Source organism: Mizuhopecten yessoensis, unplaced genomic scaffold (genome assembly GCF_002113885.1).
Source record: "Mizuhopecten yessoensis strain PY_sf001 unplaced genomic scaffold, ASM211388v2 scaffold10973, whole genome shotgun sequence".
Lineage (NCBI taxonomy): Eukaryota > Metazoa > Mollusca > Bivalvia > Pectinida > Pectinidae > Mizuhopecten > Mizuhopecten yessoensis.
Window position 1 is genome coordinate 309,598 of NW_018408814.1, and position 17,990 is coordinate 327,587.

At 39.2% G+C, this 17,990-nt stretch overlaps 1 protein-coding gene across 1 annotated transcript; it reads left to right on the plus strand.

Moving 5' to 3' along the window:
* The first annotated feature begins 265 nt into the window (after positions 1-265).
* On the plus strand, positions 266-16,016 carry LOC110464211 (probable flavin-containing monoamine oxidase A). The gene is made up of 11 exons (XM_021519310.1): positions 266-444; positions 1,848-1,938; positions 2,468-2,642; positions 3,170-3,284; positions 5,134-5,291; positions 7,339-7,428; positions 8,145-8,232; positions 9,451-9,551; positions 9,866-10,045; positions 13,796-13,980; positions 15,402-16,016. Exons 1-11 carry the CDS (start codon positions 330-332, stop codon positions 15,679-15,681), a joined length of 1,578 nt encoding a protein of 525 aa, XP_021374985.1. The 5' UTR covers positions 266-329; the 3' UTR covers positions 15,682-16,016.
* Positions 16,017-17,990: the final 1,974 nt, after the last annotated feature.

Here is a 17,990-nt window from a genome sequence, read left to right on the forward strand (position 1 = left end):
TTTTTTAAAGTTCTCAACAAATTGGCACGCAAAGAGTGTCTGTGATAGGGGACGCAACTCGTACGAATGATGAATACTCTTTTAAAATTCTGTGAATGCAAAACGTTATGACACCCGTATTTACTTTTATTTGCCTTGTAAAGTTAGGTGGTTTTATACCTTAAAACTGTATCAACATTTGAAAACGTTTCATGTAATGATGTCCCTTTATTGTACCCCTCCCGAACACTGACCTTTATACCGGAAGTGATATCTAGTCCCGGAACAGTGTAGTTTGCTGGCAAGTAATCTACACAATTTTGAACTATATTCCGTCGGAAAACTTACGAATGGAGAAACATGTAGATGTGACAGTCATTGGCGGAGGGATATCTGGTTTGACAGCAGCTTATCACCTCCATAAAAAGGACCCAGCATTAAAAATATGTGTTCTGGAGGCGAAAGGTAAAAGTTCAAATTGAATGTGAAAGTAAATATCCGCGAAATAAGCACTAATTATATGTTGTGTTTACTAGTGTTTATAAGGTGATCATTTACTACAGAATTGTAATCAATGACATGCACGTGACACTCATTACCAGATCGTCATAAATGCGTGGGTGTTGTCATACCAGTTGGGTTAGCATCGTTTATACTATCTATATGTAATACAGGTATGTAAACATGCCAGTCAGGGGCCCATCGGGGGAAACGGATTACTCACAAGTAGGCTACCACAGTCGATTGAACCCATTTTTTGTTAGAAACGTCATATAAATGTCACGATACAAATATATCTCTGCGAATGTAAACATGAACAACTCTTAATACGTCAACATAAATATATATACGGCGCTGGTTATTGCTATGTGATTTACGGAGGGTTGACCTTTGTTTTATCTTTAATATCGATTTTGTTTCATCAGTTTCACGATGATCCAGATAGTGAACATTGACGTGGACGAAATTCGACACTCGTATTCCGGTGATAAATAAATCACGTATTTTATAACGCCTATTATGAAGGCCTATACTAAGTTTCTGACGCTGGAAATCAACCCCTAGCCTATTAGCACTCCACTAATACTGATAATGTAACAAGAAAGGAATAATACAACAGCCAGGCCAAGATCCGAAACCGGCGGAGTTATAGACCGACGGTCTGACACCGGCGGAGTTATAGACCGACGCTCTGACACCGACGGAGTTATAGACCGACGCTCTGACACCGGCAGAGTTATAGACCGACGCTCAAACACCGGCGGAGTTATAGACCGACGCTCTGACACCGGCGGAGTTATAGACCGACGCTCAGACACCGGCGGAGTTATAGACCGACGCTCTGACCCCGGCGGAGTTATAGCCCGACGCTCTGACACCGGCGGAGTTATAGACCGACGCTCTGACACCGGCGGAGTTATAGACTGACGCTCTGACGAAATAAAGATACCTGGTTGTCGGATAATACAGGATAACTGAAGTCTGTAGAATCCGGACTACATTCATTAGTATTTCCCAGTTGGCATGTTGACTAAACGTCAGGATCACCCGTACGTTTTGAATCATCACGTGAGACACGTTTTAACTCAGAGCGGTCACGTGGTCTTGTCTAAATCAGGAAAGAGAATAGTATGCTTTCACCAGAGATCGAAACAGCAACCCCAAACTTTCCAGTCCGCCGCTCTACCGATTGGGCTGAAGAGAAATTACCTCTATTGTAAAGCTGGAAGGCCACCGTGATCCTATCTTCATTTAAAAGCCACATATCTATCGCTTAACGAGTAAAACAGAATCGCTGATTGTCGGTAACCTAATGACCGAGGTTGTAACAATGTAATTTGACGTAACTGTGGTCTTTACATTTCCAGATCGGGTTGGCGGCCGGACACTTACTCTGCCTCTCAAGTGTAAAGATGGCGGAACTGACCACTGGGACCTGGGCGGACAGTGGGTGTCCACGTACGTATTTTCCCCATATCAACCAACTACTTAAGACACAATGTTTAATAGATCGTAGTGTTGGTCAACAAAACACAAAATTATATTATCAAGGTGGTCGACGAAATAGTATGAAATGACGTACAATTCACATACATACATTTGACGTATGAAATGACGTCAAATGTATAACGACGGCGTGGCGCCTGACGTTGACATGCGCATTAAGGACTTGTTAAAACATTACAGGCGGCAGCATATATGGTAATCTTATAGTTCAATCAAATTCAACAAACTTTGGACACAATTTCTGTATAAGATGAAGAAAAATGGTTTTGCGGCATATTTCCAAAAAAAAAAAAAAAGAATTCAAGTTGTAAAATGGTACGCCACTGGCAGTACAGCCACTATGATTGTGCAAAACCTGTGGTTGGGTTTGTCTACAAACTCGTTTTTGTGATATAAAATAATTGTACAACATTCTCGTGACAATAAATCACGATGGAAAATCAGCAGTGTTAATTTTTTTTATTTTCATCAAAACTTAAAGATCACAGAAAGACATCATGGCTTTACTTGAGGAACTTGGGCTGGAAACCTACCCACAATTCACCACAGGGTCAAAGGTTATGCAGGTTGAGAGTGCAAAAATCCAAAGCTACAAGTCCGATATTCCATCTCTTTCACCGTTTGAACTCATTGACCTTCAGTTATTTATATGGAAGGTAAGCCATGTTGTTTGACGCCGAACTTTTAATATAATGGTTTCTTTCGCTTCTATAGTTATTCATCATTATGTATTTTCATCAAAAGTGAATACTTTGTCTTTATATTCCGACTGGATACTAGAATTATTCCTATAATCCATTCCAGGAATTTTGTGACAAATTCTATAACGCCATGCAATTTCTTTGACGTCATATTCCTTTTCTATGACGTCACGTCTCCTTTAAACAAGCTAGCATTGTCTATGATACGAGTTTTCATAACCATACTATCATTTTCGTTGACACCCTATTCCTTGGTTAAATGTTCTGTACAAATGTAAGTCTCCAAGTTATCTCAATGCGACGAGAATGTTCTGTACAAATGTAAGTCTCCAAGTTATCTCAACGCGACGTGAATGTTAAAGAAAACGAATAAACTCTTTTTTTAACCAATCAGACAAATATAATTAAATTGTTACGGGCACGTGAGTGATTCCAGTGGTTACCTTAGTGATAACCATGTTTACACGTGTTGTATCAACCAGGTAGAGAGACTCCGGAAGCAGGTCGACCACGAGGATCCTTACAACTGTAGTAAAGGCGAGGAGTGGGATACCAAAACTCTAGAGACGTTCCTAAAGGAATCGCTGTGGACACGTGGTCTGTTTAAACTTAAAATGCAATTATTCGGAGTTTTTAATTTTAACCAATATTTAAAACTTTTCAGTTTTCTACATACATACAATGGTAATCTTCCTTACTCACAATAAACTAAATTATTACAAGTACTCTTCCTGACTCCGAGTAGCCTTTTACAAAAATGTATGTGTATCTTTTCAACATCAAGAGCTTTATGAAAGCCCCATACTTCTGCACTGTAACTTAAGACGCTATTGATATAAGTGTCGAATACAGAACATTGTGTTTTGATATTAGAATTATGACTTTTGAACTTATTACAAAGCGCATGATATGCCTTATTACCCTGATCTGCAACATGCTTTTGAGTGACATCAAAATTACCGATGTAGTTAAAGAGCATGCCTAGGTAATTAAACTGGTCGACGACTTGGAGCTCTTTAGTGTCGTACAACTATTTTTCGTTGTTTTGTATCCCGCAATCATTCGTGAAAACTACTATTTTCGTCTAATCAGTGTTCCAATTGAGTTTGTACTTGTTATTATATGATTTCAATAGATGGACAACCTTTTTTATAAAATTGATTTCACAGTCATTGACGAACATGGAGTATAAAATGGGTGACAAAATTTCCCCCTGAAATAGACCGATTGTATTTGAAAAAAACCCTGAATAAAAACCATTTTGCTTTACACATGACTTAACTGAAACATTTTCCCTCTAACACCCTGCTTAATCAATTTGCACCACATATGAGATCTGTCGAATAAGTCAAAAGCTTTCTTGTAATCAACAAAGGAACAGTAAAGTCTACAACCTTTTTAGGTCACCTGAACTTTAGCTCAAGTGACCTATTGCTATCCGTTTTCATCCATCGTCGTCCGTCGTCCGTTAACATTTTACATTTCAAACTTAAAGTCAAGTTCTGATGGGCCGATTGAACTGAAAGTTGGTAGGAATGATCGCCTCATGGCCCTGACAAAGTGTTGTTATTTTTCGGGTCGATCAGAAATCCGATATGGCCGCCACGGCCGCCATTTTGAAAAACTATTTCAAACTTAAAGTCAAGTTCTGCTGGGCAGATTGAACTGAAAGTTGGTAGGAATGATCAACTCATGGTCCTGACAAAGTGTTGTTATTTTTCAGGTCAATCAGAAATCCAATATGGCCACCATGGCCGCCATTTTGAAAAACTATTTCAAACTTAAAGTAAAGTTCTGCTAGACCGATTGAACTGAAACTTTGTAGGAATGATCGACTCATGGTCCTGACAAAGTGTTGTTATTTTTCGGGTCGATCAGAAATCCAATATGGCCGCCACAGCCGCCATTTTGAAAAACTATTTCAAACTTAAAGTAAAGTTCTACTTGGCCGATTGAACTGAAACTTTGTAGGAATGATCGAATCATGGTCCTGACAAAGTGTTGTCATTTTTCGGGTCAATCAGAAATACAATTTGGCTGCCATGGCCGCTATTTTGTAAATACCTATTTCAAACTTTAAAACAAGTTCTAATAGGCCGATCTCACTGAAAATCGGTCTAGGAATGATCAGCTCATGGTCCTGACAAAGTTGAGTTAACATTATACTTAACTATTTTTTACTCAAATTAGTACATATTTCAACAACAAAAATAAATACTGTTGAACTCAGGTGACCGTTAAGGCCCATGAGCCTCTTGTTTACTTCAATATCTATTAATTAAAGTCTGAAGTACAAATATTGCATCAACGGTTGAATGTCTGGGTCTAAAACCAATTTGAGCATCTGTTATTACATTATTTTCAACTTCCCCAGAGTAATGCCTCTGTAATTATTTGTATTTTCTATGTTTTATATCGCCTTTCTTATATACACTTGTCTGTGTAGGTGCCTACGAGACAGTTGCGGCCGCCATTCGTACCACCGTTACCATGGAACCGTCACAGATGTCCACCCTCTACTTCCTTAGTTTGGTGTCATCCGCCGGTGGCCTAATGATCCTCATGGAAGCAAACGAAGATGCCGCTCAGGGTTTAAAGGTCAAGGTAGGGTCACTTGATTCATTTTATCTTCGCGTATTCAGAACGTAGGCCTACTTACCTCTATATTCAGACCATAGTACTGGATAACGGATACTGGAAGATAAGACCACGTGACCCCGTAAGGAATTCCAGCTGCTGATTCCAGCTAAGTGAAAACTTCCTTACGTACAGACTGCGGCTTGATTTTACCAGACAGAGTATCATGGCCGCGCAGCCTTTTAGCTTGTTAAAATGGCTAAAGTCCGTTTATCTTGATAAATAGTATATTCCTTAAAACCCTGTTCTTGCCTCCCAATACAGTTGGTCAACACTTTGCTCGGATTGTGTATATAAAAGGTGTGCGAGGCTTATAGAAACGATAATACTACAAGTGTTTTCTGGAAGTACGAGTAAGGATCCCTGTCCAACTCCTCGTACACCAATACAGTTCTCGTTCATAGAGTTACTTCTCTTCAATTTCAATTCGGATATAACTGTAGCGTGAATGATCTTTTCTACCACAATACGCTGTGTTATTCCACTCTCAGATCATTGTATAAACATGCAGACTGTTTGATAAATATGACTTCCGTAGTTTTGATTGGTCGAGAAGATGAACCTTGACCGAACGACTTTTTTCACGCGCTTTTTGCTGCGTGCTGTTTTGTTTACGTCGTCTGCTGTCAACACCCGGCAATTGTTGGTGACTTTTGTGAGGTTATGCGATGGGAAAGGGGATTATTAGGGCAATATCAAAGGAAGATGATACTTAAACATTTGATTGCTAGTTTCAGGCAAAATTGCTACAGACGCTCGTTATCGTTTCGACGCCATACCGTTGCGTGTCCATGCCAGGTCGTGAAACCCAAACAGGATCTGACACAGTGTCGGAAAATGTTTCATTCTCCTCACGTCCCGTTATCAATATTTGGAGGGCCTGTCTATGGCGGAACTCTCACTATAAACCTCAACCATAGAATCGTCACGAAGAAACGTAGGCCTATGGCTTTGGACATTGACAGCGATTAGTCCGTCTTCATCACTTGGCGGGAGGCAGACTTCGTACGATATGCTTACGTACATGTAGTCAGTGGTTAATTTATATTAATTAATGCAATACTGCTACTCTCATTATTTAAAGTCGTTCATCTATTATATTTTTTCATGAAGTTGTTGCCGAAACATTAATTTTGAAAATTATTAAATTTGTAAAACAAATGTCATTTTTTAATATTAATGAGTGACGTTTTACATATGGGTCGCGTGTGTATGTTATTCGCATCAGGAAATACTCCAGCTATTTCCGACTGAGATTGTGGTAGAAACAGATCACACGGCTCGTGGTTGTTGAGTATGGTATTTATTTCACTCTCATCAGTTAATCTTCAACTAAAGCTCGTGTCTTTTGTAACTTTTGAAAATTAACTAAGTCGAGTGAAATATCAGTTTACCAAGTAGATTTATTGGTAAAGGTGACAGCATACTGATTGCCGGTCCAGGTTTCGCATCCTAGTTAAGTCACGTGGTATTTTTAAACTTTAAACACTCTTTTTATTTTGTGTTTGTTCTCTTCTTCTCTTTTAATTTCCGTCAAAGTTTCACAAGTGATATTCTTTTAAGATTGATCAAAGCTATTGTCACACCCGAAAAAAATGTCCGATGCATAGTTCCAATTCTGGCTGTTATAAGAGGATCCTTAACTAAATGGTCTTTTCGTACTTACTATTGAATGTGATTATAGTTTGGTCTGGTTATATTTTGTTGAACGTCCTATCAACAGGTTAGGTCATTTAAGGACGTGCCTCCATGTGTGTTCTGTAAGTGTGCATGTGAGTATGTGTGCTGGAGAATGGGATTATAGAGAAGTGTTACCGTTTATAGAGTGACATTATATCTGATTGTAAATGTTTATGATATTAAATAGTTTTAGACATTATAACTTACATGTTTGTAGTGACGTTATACATGTACCATTCCAATCTTACTTGATCACGTGATAGAATCTTAATCATAACGTTTCCTTCTGCACGTAGTACCCGGATATAAGTGTGTACCAACCATTTACTTACAGGGAGGAACGCAGCAGATCTCTAAGATTTTAGCGGAGAAAGTCGGGACAGACAATGTCCTGCTGGAGCACGCTGTTACTAAGGTGATACAGGTAAATGTCCGTGTAGGTTGTTGATGTTTTTGAACAATATGCAACAACCTTCTGTCGAAAATACAAAGAGCGATTTGTTTTGTTTTGTTTGGTATTAAACGTCCCGTATCGGTCAGGGTTATATGAGGACGCGCGCGTGACTACAAAAACGCCATCGGAAAGAGAGTTGTTTGTGGTTTAACGTCCTGGCAACAGTGAGGGACGCAGATGACGGGTACTCAAGGTGACGCCGTTAGGAAAAGAAAGTAGATAGAAAAAGAAAGTATGTAGACAGAAAGGATAGGAAGCGAAAAAGACCCCAAGGCTTACATTAGAAGCAGTAGATAAATTCTAGTCCCTTCCATGTCCCCTTAGTAGAAGAAAACCCCGATTCCACAGGTACTCCACATTAGTCGCCTCTTACGATCAGGCGGTGGGATACAGAAGATGTTGACGTTGATATCGCAGTCTCATATTAACGATAACAGTTTTTTTAGTCTGGTGACTAAGGTCATTTAAGGACGTGCTTCCATGTTTGAAATCGAATGTCCGATGCGGTACCAATAGACCTAGTTTTGTTTTTAACATTGTTCTGAGTATTTAATAATACCACTTGTATTGAGTCTAACAAAGGATGTAGGAGCAGTACTATTATTACAGATACACATTCGTGTTTATATTCAATACTACGGACATTAAGTTCCGATGATTTTCTTTACAAATATTTCTTGTTTAAGAATGAGAAAAGCATTCAACTCAAATGCCGGAACGGACTGACAGTGAGCTGTAAGCGAGCAGTGATGGCCGCACCGCCGATGGTTGCAAGTGAGTAATTTATTAGTCTCCAAACCTACGAGTGGTGTCCCAGGTTTCCCAGACAATGAAATAAATAGTCACTTATAAGTCTCATAAACCGCGAGTTTTCATCAGGTTTTCCAGAACTTTCAGTTTACCCTTAACATTTATCAATGTCAGAAGTTCAATCACATATACCTTGAGGGTTAAAACACATGTCAAATAGATATTTTATTACAAACCCATGAATTGAAGCTCATTTTGGAGAGTCAAACATTTATTTTCAAAGTCTCCATAAACAGCTGTGAGTCATTCATCAGGTCTCACAGACTGCGAGTCATTCATCAGGTCTCACAGACTGTGAGTCATTCATCAGGTCTCACAGACTGTGAGTCATTCATCAGGTCTCACAGACTGTGAGTCATTCATCAGGTCTCACAGACTGTGAGTCATTCATCAGGTCTCACAGACTGTGAGTCATTCATCAGGTCTCACAGACTGTGAGTCATTCATCAGGTCTCACAGACTGTGAGTCATTCATCAGGTCTCACAGACTGTGAGTCATTCATCAGGTCTCACAGACTGTGAGTCATTCATCAGGTCTCACAGACTGTGAGTCATTCATCAGGTCTCACAGACTGTGAGTCATTCATCAGGTCTCACAGACTGTGAGTCATTCATCAGGTCTCACAGACTGTGAGTCATTCATCAGGTCTCACAGACTGTGAGTCATTCATCAGGTCTCACAGACTGTGAGTCATTCATCAGGTCTCACAGACTGTGAGTCATTCATCAGGTCTCACAGACTGTGAGTCATTCATCAGGTCTCACAGACTGTGAGTCATTCATCAGGTCTCACAGACTGTGAGTCATTCATCAGGTCTCACAGACTGTGAGTCATTCATCAGGTCTCACAGACTGTGAGTCATTCATCAGGTCTCACAGACTGTGAGTCATTCATCAGGTCTCACAGACTGTGAGTCATTCATCAGGTCTCACAGACTGTGAGTCATTCATCAGGTCTCACAGACTGTGAGTCATTCATCAGGTCTCACAGACTGTGAGTCATTCATCAGGTCTCACAGACTGTGAGTCATTCATCAGGTCTCACAGACTGTGAGTCATTCATCAGGTCCCACAGACTGAGTTGCAGCAAAGAAGCGCTTTCAATCCTCAAAAAATAAGTAAGAATTTCAACAACCATTTCATCTCGACAATTATTTGAAGTGTAATATTGATCTTTCACAGGAAAAATACAGTTTGAGCCCCAGCTGTCCTTACAGCGAAGAGAGATAGAGAAATGGATGCCCTTTGGAAACTACATCAAAGTCATTGTCACGTACCAGGAGGTAATAATACAGGAGCGGGGATACTGTATGTTATGTCGCTCGTGCTTAATCGCTCAAGTGACCAAGATAATTGGAGTGTTGCCAAATGAAAAATAAAGTTCATTGACAATACAAACAGAATACAATAAGTTTTAGAATATAATTTTAAGGATTAAACGACGTTATTGTAATTGTTACACCAGTGTGACGACAAAGAGGCTCACATATCTGTATGTTAGCGATGTGTTCCTAAAGTGGTGTTCAAATCCGATATCAACTTAACAACAGACGCAATTCGTTTTTATCTAACGCAAAAAAACACACTTGATGTACAGGCATTCTGGAGGTCCAATGGCCAATCTGGAGAGGCTGTGACGTATGGCGGTCCCAGTGACGTAAGCGGATGTGACGTAGGCCCTCTTTCTATTGTGTTCGATGCAACAACTCCAACAGGAAGTCCCGCGCTGGTGGCGTTCTTGGCGGGAGATCAAGCTATCCAATGGGGCAGACAGAAAGTGAGTATTGTTATTGTTGTTATATTGTTTCACGGTCAGTCGTTCATGCAAGACATTTAGGGCAAGACAACACGGTAAACATGCATATTTTAATTGAAAGAAACTGTACCAAATAAACTTTTCATGGACGGTGCATTATACAATATATCACGTATTTGTTTAACATTATTGTCTTCAATCATGCAATGTTTTGCTTTCAAAGGTTGATCTAATTAATGTAGGTATTGTAAAATGTAACTATACGTAATGAAGTTATTGTAAAATGTAACTAAACGTAATGTAGGTATTGTAAAATGTAACTATACGTAATGTAGGTATTGTAAAATGTAACTACACGTAATGTAGGTATTGTAAAATGTAACTACACGTAATGTAGGTATTGTAAAATGTAACTACACGTAATGTAGGTATTGTAAAATGTAACTACACGTAATGTAGGTATTGTAAAATGTAACTACACGTAATGTAGGTATTGTAAAATGTAACTACACGTAATGTAGGTATTGTAAAATGTAACTACACGTAATGTAGGTATTGTAAAATGTAACTACACGTAATGTAGGTATTGTAAAATGTAACTACACGTAATGTAGGTATTGTAAAATGTAACTACACGTAATGTAGGTATTGTAAAATGTAACTACACGTAATGTAGGTATTGTAAAATGTAACTACACGTAATGTAGGTATTGTAAAATGTAACTACACGTAATGTAGGTATTGTAAAATGTAACTACACGTAATGTAGGTATTGTAAAATGTAACTACACGTAATGTAGGTATTGTAAAATGTAACTACACGTAATGTAGGTATTGTAAAATGTAACTACACGTAATGTAGGTATTGTAAAATGTAACTACACGTAATGTAGGTATTGTAAAATGTAACTACACGTAATGTAGGTATTGTAAAATGTAACTAAACGTAATGTAGGTATTGTAAAATGTAACTACACGTAATGTAGGTATTGTAAAATGTAACTACACGTAATGTAGGTATTGTAAAATGTAACTACACGTAATGTAGGTATTGTAAAATGTAACTACACGTAATGTAGGTATTGTAAAATGTAACTACACGTAATGTAGGTATTGTAAAATGTAACTACACGTAATGTAGGTATTGTAAAATGTAACTACACGTAATGTAGGTATTGTAAAATGTAACTACACGTAATGTAGGTATTGTAAAATGTAACTACACGTAATGTAGGTATTGTAAAATGTAACTACACGTAATGTAGGTATTGTAAAATGTAACTACACGTAATGTAGGTATTGTAAAATGTAACTACACGTAATGTAGGTATTGTAAAATGTAACTACACGTAATGTAGGTATTGTAAAATGTAACTACACGTAATGTAGGTATTGTAAAATGTAACTACACGTAATGTAGGTATTGTAAAATGTAACTACACGTAATGTAGGTATTGTGAAATGTAACAATACGTAATGTAGGTTTTGCTCATGCGCAATCGCTATAGGAAACGCCCTTTGTGCGATTGCTCTTCTTGTTGCAAATGAACCTACATTAGTACTACCTATTCCAACATGACCGGGTATTCACATAAAGATCATGTGACAGATCAGTAAAATCCGGTTGATACGAATGGCGATGTTCTGTATATGAAAGTCTTGATTTCTTAAAACTTGTCGGAACGACAACGATTAGGGTAAATTATTGCTTTTTTATTTCATTCTTTAATTTACCCAAATCCAACCCACCTGTTATTCAGCAGTAAAAATAGAAGTACTGTTTGGTAACGACAAGTTGGCAACAACACATATTGCTGCAATTTCTCCTCGACCTTAGAGCGGTTATCCTCGACCTTAGAGCGGTCATCCTCGGCCTTAGAGCGGTCATCCTCGATACTCTATCCTCGACCTTAGAGCGGTCATCCTCGACCTTAGAGCGGTCATCCTCGATATTCTATCCTCGACCTTAGAGCGGTCATCCTCGACCTTAGAGCGGTCATCCTCGATATCCAGGGGTTTCGCTCTCTTTCACTCTCTGCACGCCTGGAATATGTCATAGCAAAAGTGAAGGCTCAGTGTGTACCAACTTGTTGATGAGACATGAGGACTAGTTCGATCTTTTGATGTACATCAAAAGAATCTCGGGTCGCGTAAAGGTAAAAAGGACAGGCTTTGAAGTCGAGTGTTGCTCCTTTGTAATCTTCAAAGGACAGGTATAAGCGAAGCGATTGGTCAGTTTGTTTAACCTGAGACCAATCAAACAGCTATCTTCGTGCCTTCAATTTTGCTATGACATATTCAAGGGGTACACAGAGAGAAAGTGAGCGTTACTCCTGGATATTGAGGATGAAGAGCGGTCACTGTATACAATTGTATGTAAAACATCGATACATGTACTCTCGTGTTTTGAACGGGAGAGTGCGAGATTTTTCAAAATTGTGTGACTCTAAACAACGGGCAGCCCAATTCGATGGAATATCGGATATAAAAGCAATTCTGATTGCTGATGGGAATAGATTAAAATTTCTTGTAGTTTTTGAAGTCTAACGTCAAAAGATGGGATCAATTTCTCATTTCATTCGAAAAGATTTGAATAATTTGGATAAAATGCTGACTAAAACGCTAGATTTTCTGGAGTTGATTTCAATTGTTCAGCAAACCGAAAGATCATTTCGTTCTTCATTCCATGAGTGGTGATTTTCTTGCTTCAACACACAGAGGCAGTACGTCACGGTCTGCTCTCCTATCTATCTGGACAATACTTTGAGAATATTTAGAGCTTTATACCAATTTTTTTCTTTCACATTTTTTTAAAGAGGAAGTAAAGATAACTGTGAGTCTAAAATAAGTCCAAAATATGTTGTTTGTTGAAAAGTTTACAAGGATCATCGTGTAACTGTCAGAAGTGCATACACAGTGTTTTATTTACCCAGGTTTGAGCTTTCTTAAGACATTGCTGCAGTTGTCTTTCTAAGGTATTACAAATGTAACATGTTTGATTAGAAAATCGTCAATAAACCGTGATCCGTCAGTGGACGACTCCGGATAGTATACTAGGCTGTTGATTTTTAATCCAAAATGTGTGACAGAACATACTAAGTATACTCCCGTAGGGTTTACATTTGAGTAAGTCGAATTAAAACCCTTTTAATATGTGTTAAACGAACTGCTAAAAATACTTTACAGTTAATATGTTCAACAGAGACTTTATCATAGTCCTAATACACAGTCCTAATACATAGTCCTAATACATAGTCCTAATACTTGAATTAGTCATTGGTTTGTTCCTCTTTGAATCCTCGTCTGTAATACCCGACCCTCCTGTTTTAATACCCGACCCTCCTGTTGTAATACCCGACCCTCCTGGTTTAATACCCGACCCTCCTGTTTTAATACCCGACCCTCCTGTTTTACTACCCGACACTCCTGTTTTTATACCCGACCCTCCTGTTTTTATACCCGACCCTCCTGTTGTAATACCCGATCCTCCTGTTTTAATACCCGACCCTCCTGTTGTAATACCCGACCCTACTGTTGTAATACCCGACCCACCTGTTTTAATACCCGACCCTCCTGTTGTAATACCCGACCCTCCTGTTTTAATACCCGACCCTCCTGTTTTAATACCCGACCCTCCTGTTGTAATACCCGACCCACCTGTTTTAATACCCGACCCTCCTGTTTTAATACCCGATCCTCCTGTTGTAATACCCGATCCTCCTGTTGTAATACCCGATCCTCCTGTTTTAATACCCGACCCCCCTGTTTCAGGCTCACACGAGAAAAAACGCAGTTTTAAAGACATTGACAGATTTCTTCGGGTCGCAAGCCGAAAGCTGCCTTGACTACTTTGAGAAGGACTGGAGTGAAGAGCTATTCATAGAGGGCGCTGTAGCAGCCGTCAGTACAGGAGCAATGCGAAACTTTGCTGCTGGTCTCCGGGAACCGCAGGGGAGGTAACTATCGTCTTGTATTTGAGTTTGCATGAGTTTGAAAGTCCCATGAAAGTGTGATTGTATAAAACCTAAAACAGACAGTTTGTCATGGCGTAAAGGTGTCGCTGTATCTGTTCGAAGTGTGGGTACACGGGGACACAAGGGCAGAGCTTTCATCGTCACATCGTGATTTCTCTGTACGAGAACCTTGTCGAAGTGTGGGTACACGGGGACACCAGGGCATAACTTTCATCGTCACATCAAGATGTCTCTGTACGAGAAATTGTAGGAGACATATTGTCGTCCAAATGCAGGAAATAAGTTTATAAATAGTGTGTTGTATTTTTGCTTTGTTTCAATATAACGTCCTAGTAACAGCTTATGTCATTTGACATTCACTCTCTGCACCCCTGGAATATGTCATAGCAAAATTCAAGGCTCAGTGTGCACTGTCTTGTGGAAGAGACGAGAAGACTAATTTGGTCCTTTTATGTACATCAAAAGAATCTTGCGGTTGCGTAACGGTAAAAATTGACAGGCTTTAAAGTCGGGCATCGCTCCTTTTTAATCTTCAAAGGACAGTGATTGGTCAGTTTTTTTACCTGACACCAATCAAATAGCTGGCCGCGTGCCTTCAAGTTTGCTATGACATATTCCAGGGGTGTAGAGAGCGAATGTAGAGAGAGAAAGTGAGGGTAACCCCTGGATATCGAAGATGAAGGTAACACCGCCGGAGAGACAGAGTAGGAAAATATGAAAAGAAAGATATAGATCAAAGGTATTGCATTATATCCGTTCGGTTTCTTCAATGCTTCTATGCAAATGCCACACAGAAGACATCTCCACTTAAATGACCTTTTATTATAGCAGGTATGGGATGGAGGAGGTCTTGGTGTTGGGTTCCTCAAGTAGTCATGTATTTGCAGTATTTTTATCACTTTTCCACTTCAACCTCGATAGAAAACAGTGTTATGGTACACAAAATGCTTTAAATTAGAAAGAGAGAGAGAGAGAGAGTGTGAGTGTTATTGTATATAGAATGTGATGTGGGTTCGTAATAGACAATTTCTTAAGGTCGACTTATTGATGACGTAACCCTTCAGGAATTCAGGAAGGTCTGGAGTACTTGCAGCCCGCTGATTCTGGGGAAACGTCCGCTCAGGTCGAAGGCTTGATGTGTAACTTACGTATCCGGAAGTGACACACACTGGACTAAGCACATACCCGAAAACCGGACCGTGAATTCCGGAACAGGCGGATGCTATAATTTGTTGACATTTTAAGCGAATAATGTTGACACTCTAAGCTAACAACACAGGTGGTTTAAGTATGAATGTATATATCAATATCACAAATTGATAAGAAAATCAACTAAATTAAACATCAAAATGTTGGTTGGAATATGTGAAATCGGCAATAAATGCTATATCTTCCATCCTCAGGTTACACTTTGCCGGCTCTGAGAGCGCCAGAGAATGGGACGGGTACATGTCTGGTGCAGTCCAGGCCGGTATACGTGCAGCAACGGAAATATTACATCAACTCCGGCCTGGCTCCGTCTCCAGTGGAGAACTGTTCGGAACAGCTTACAGTCCTTCATACAAAGCACCACAACATCTAAGAAGAAAAGTGAAACAATCTTACATCACTAGAGGTTTGAGCTTCGCCATTTTAGTAGGCGTCATTGCGCTGCTGTATCGGATTTTTGTATCGTTAATTTGATATGATTGTTATTTTTACTAAACTGTTTATTAAACAGCTGTACACACATAAAGTGTGAGATGTACATCCGGCTTTCTCATTTTAAGATAAAAGTACATAATTTATTCAATAGATATTGGCTCTCAAACAATCGCTCTATTGTTGTCAAATATCTGTAAATTATTGCCGTACTTCCTGGTGCTTTTTAATTCTAAGATCTACTATAATCGGCCAAGTACATGTACTGTCTGTAACTTTATACATTCTGATAATTAGGTATACGTTTCAATCAAGTACATGTACTTACTGTCTGTCTGTCTGTCTGTCTGTCTCTTTCTCTGTATGTCTGTCTGTCTGTTTCTGTCTGTCTCTCTCTCCCACTTTGTCTGTCTGTCTCTGTCTATGTCTGTCTGTCTGTCTGTCTGTCTCTCCCTCTCTATGTCTGTCTCTGTCTGTCTCTGTCTATGTCTGTCTGTCTCTCCCTCTCTATGTCTGTCTGTCTGTCTGTCTGTCTGTCTGTCTATCCCTCTCTATGTCTGTCTCTGTCTGTCTGTCTGTCTGTTTGTATCTCTCTCTTTGTCTCTCCCTCTGTCTCTCTGTCTCTCTCTCTGTCTCTCTCTCTCTCTCTCTCTCTGTCTCTCTCTCTCTCTCTCTCTCTCTGTCTCTGTGTCTCTGTGTCTGTCTCTCTGTCTCTCTCTCTGTCTCTCTCTCTCTCTCTCTCTCTGTCTCTCTCTCTCTCTCTCTCTCTCTGTCTGTCTGTCTGTGTCTGTCTGTCTGTCTCTGTGTCTCTGTGTCTGTCTGTCTGTCTTTCTCTCTGTCTGTATGTCTGTCTCTTTATCTCTCTGTCTCTCCCCTCTCTCTGTCTCTCTGTCTGTGTCTCTGTCTCTGTCTGTCTGTCTGTCTCTCTCTTTGTCTCTCTCTCTGTCTCTGTCTCTCCCCCTCTCTCTGTCTGTCACTCTGTCTCTCTGTCTGTCTGTCTGTCTGTCTCTCTCTCTCTAAAGATGTTTGTATTCAATACTAATCTTAGATGACACGTTTTACTTGCCTTGTTAATCACTACTACATTAAATGGGGCGTACTATATTATTGTTATTACTGTACAGTTGCATAATTCAGTAGTACATGTAGATTAAGAATATTAAAAGACTTATATCAAAAACATGCATGTGTCCAATATTATTTATAGAATATTACATTGACTTAGAATTCGAAATAGATTAAGTTATCTGAGAAGAGGTCCAGTTTCCAAACGATACAAATATCTTATACACAGTAGATAGACCTCCAGACTGTACACAAGCGTTCTTGGAATTTTTCTAGACTTCCGGTGGAAACATCCCTGAACGAGACAAAAATGTGAACCTGCTGGTATGAGGTCATACTCATTCTCTCGTCGATGTCATGATCTTCTTCCAAATGACAAATATTATCGACAGAACTGAGCGCACGCTCAGCTTACGCTTTGACCCAATTCTCCTTTCTGACACTGCAGTTTTAGAAAGCTGACGAAGGAGACATAGATCGCGAACTTTCGGACCACCAAGCGACTCATGTAGAACTGACCATTAAGGAGTTCGACTGGAAATAAAGAAGGGGATGGCTAACATTGTAAATGACTACTTTGCTTGTTAGTATATCAACTATTGACAATGCTGACGTTGACGTCTCTGTTATAGAAGCTAGACCAGCTCAGACCTTGTATTATAGATTATATTATCGACATTCCTAAGACTCTAACAATTTGTAAAGCTGTAGGAAAAGATACAAACAGTCATACTATCCAAAAAACCCCACTGATAATGTATACGTTCTCCTTCAGATAAGATGAGATAAGATAAATGTTATTTAAAGTAGATTGGCATTTTAAAACAAATAAATAGCATAAGCTCTATAGAGCCTTTGACCGACATACATATTACATACAAAGACATTCACACTTGGACAAGTTTGATATATCAACATTTAGACATTCACACATATTAAATGAGATAAAACACTTCAGATTTCGAGCTAGTATCAGATAAACACATATTCTACACATTGTAGTTAGAACAATATACATCTAGTATATTTTAAAACACATACGATTTCATGTGATATAGTCAATCAATTAGCACTGATCTGATAAAATACATTTAAAATTGAGACAGGAAGTGTGTAGTGAATGGTGATGGAGTTGAGGCTGAACATTTGCATTGTGTACCGTTCCAGGAGGATATTAAAGATTTGAAGTGAGTGAAGTTATTTGTTCCAAAGGCAGGCTGCTGTGTATCTGAATGATTTCGTGCCGTATGTAGTGGTTCTAACGTGTGGGATATCTAATTTGTTGG

What these genes read in the sequence shown, in the direction of transcription:
- LOC110464211 (XM_021519310.1), top strand. Translation starts at nt 330, where the DNA reads ATGGAGAAACATGTAGATGTGACAGTCATTGGCGGAGGGATATCTGGT. An exon ending in ATGTGTTCTGGAGGCGAAAG is followed by an intron (nt 445 to 1,847) that starts GTAAAAGTTCAA and finishes TTACATTTCCAG; the next exon opens with ATCGGGTTGGCGGCCGGACA. An exon ending in CGCACCGCCGATGGTTGCAA is followed by an intron (nt 8,233 to 9,450) that starts GTGAGTAATTTA and finishes GATCTTTCACAG; the next exon opens with GAAAAATACAGTTTGAGCCC.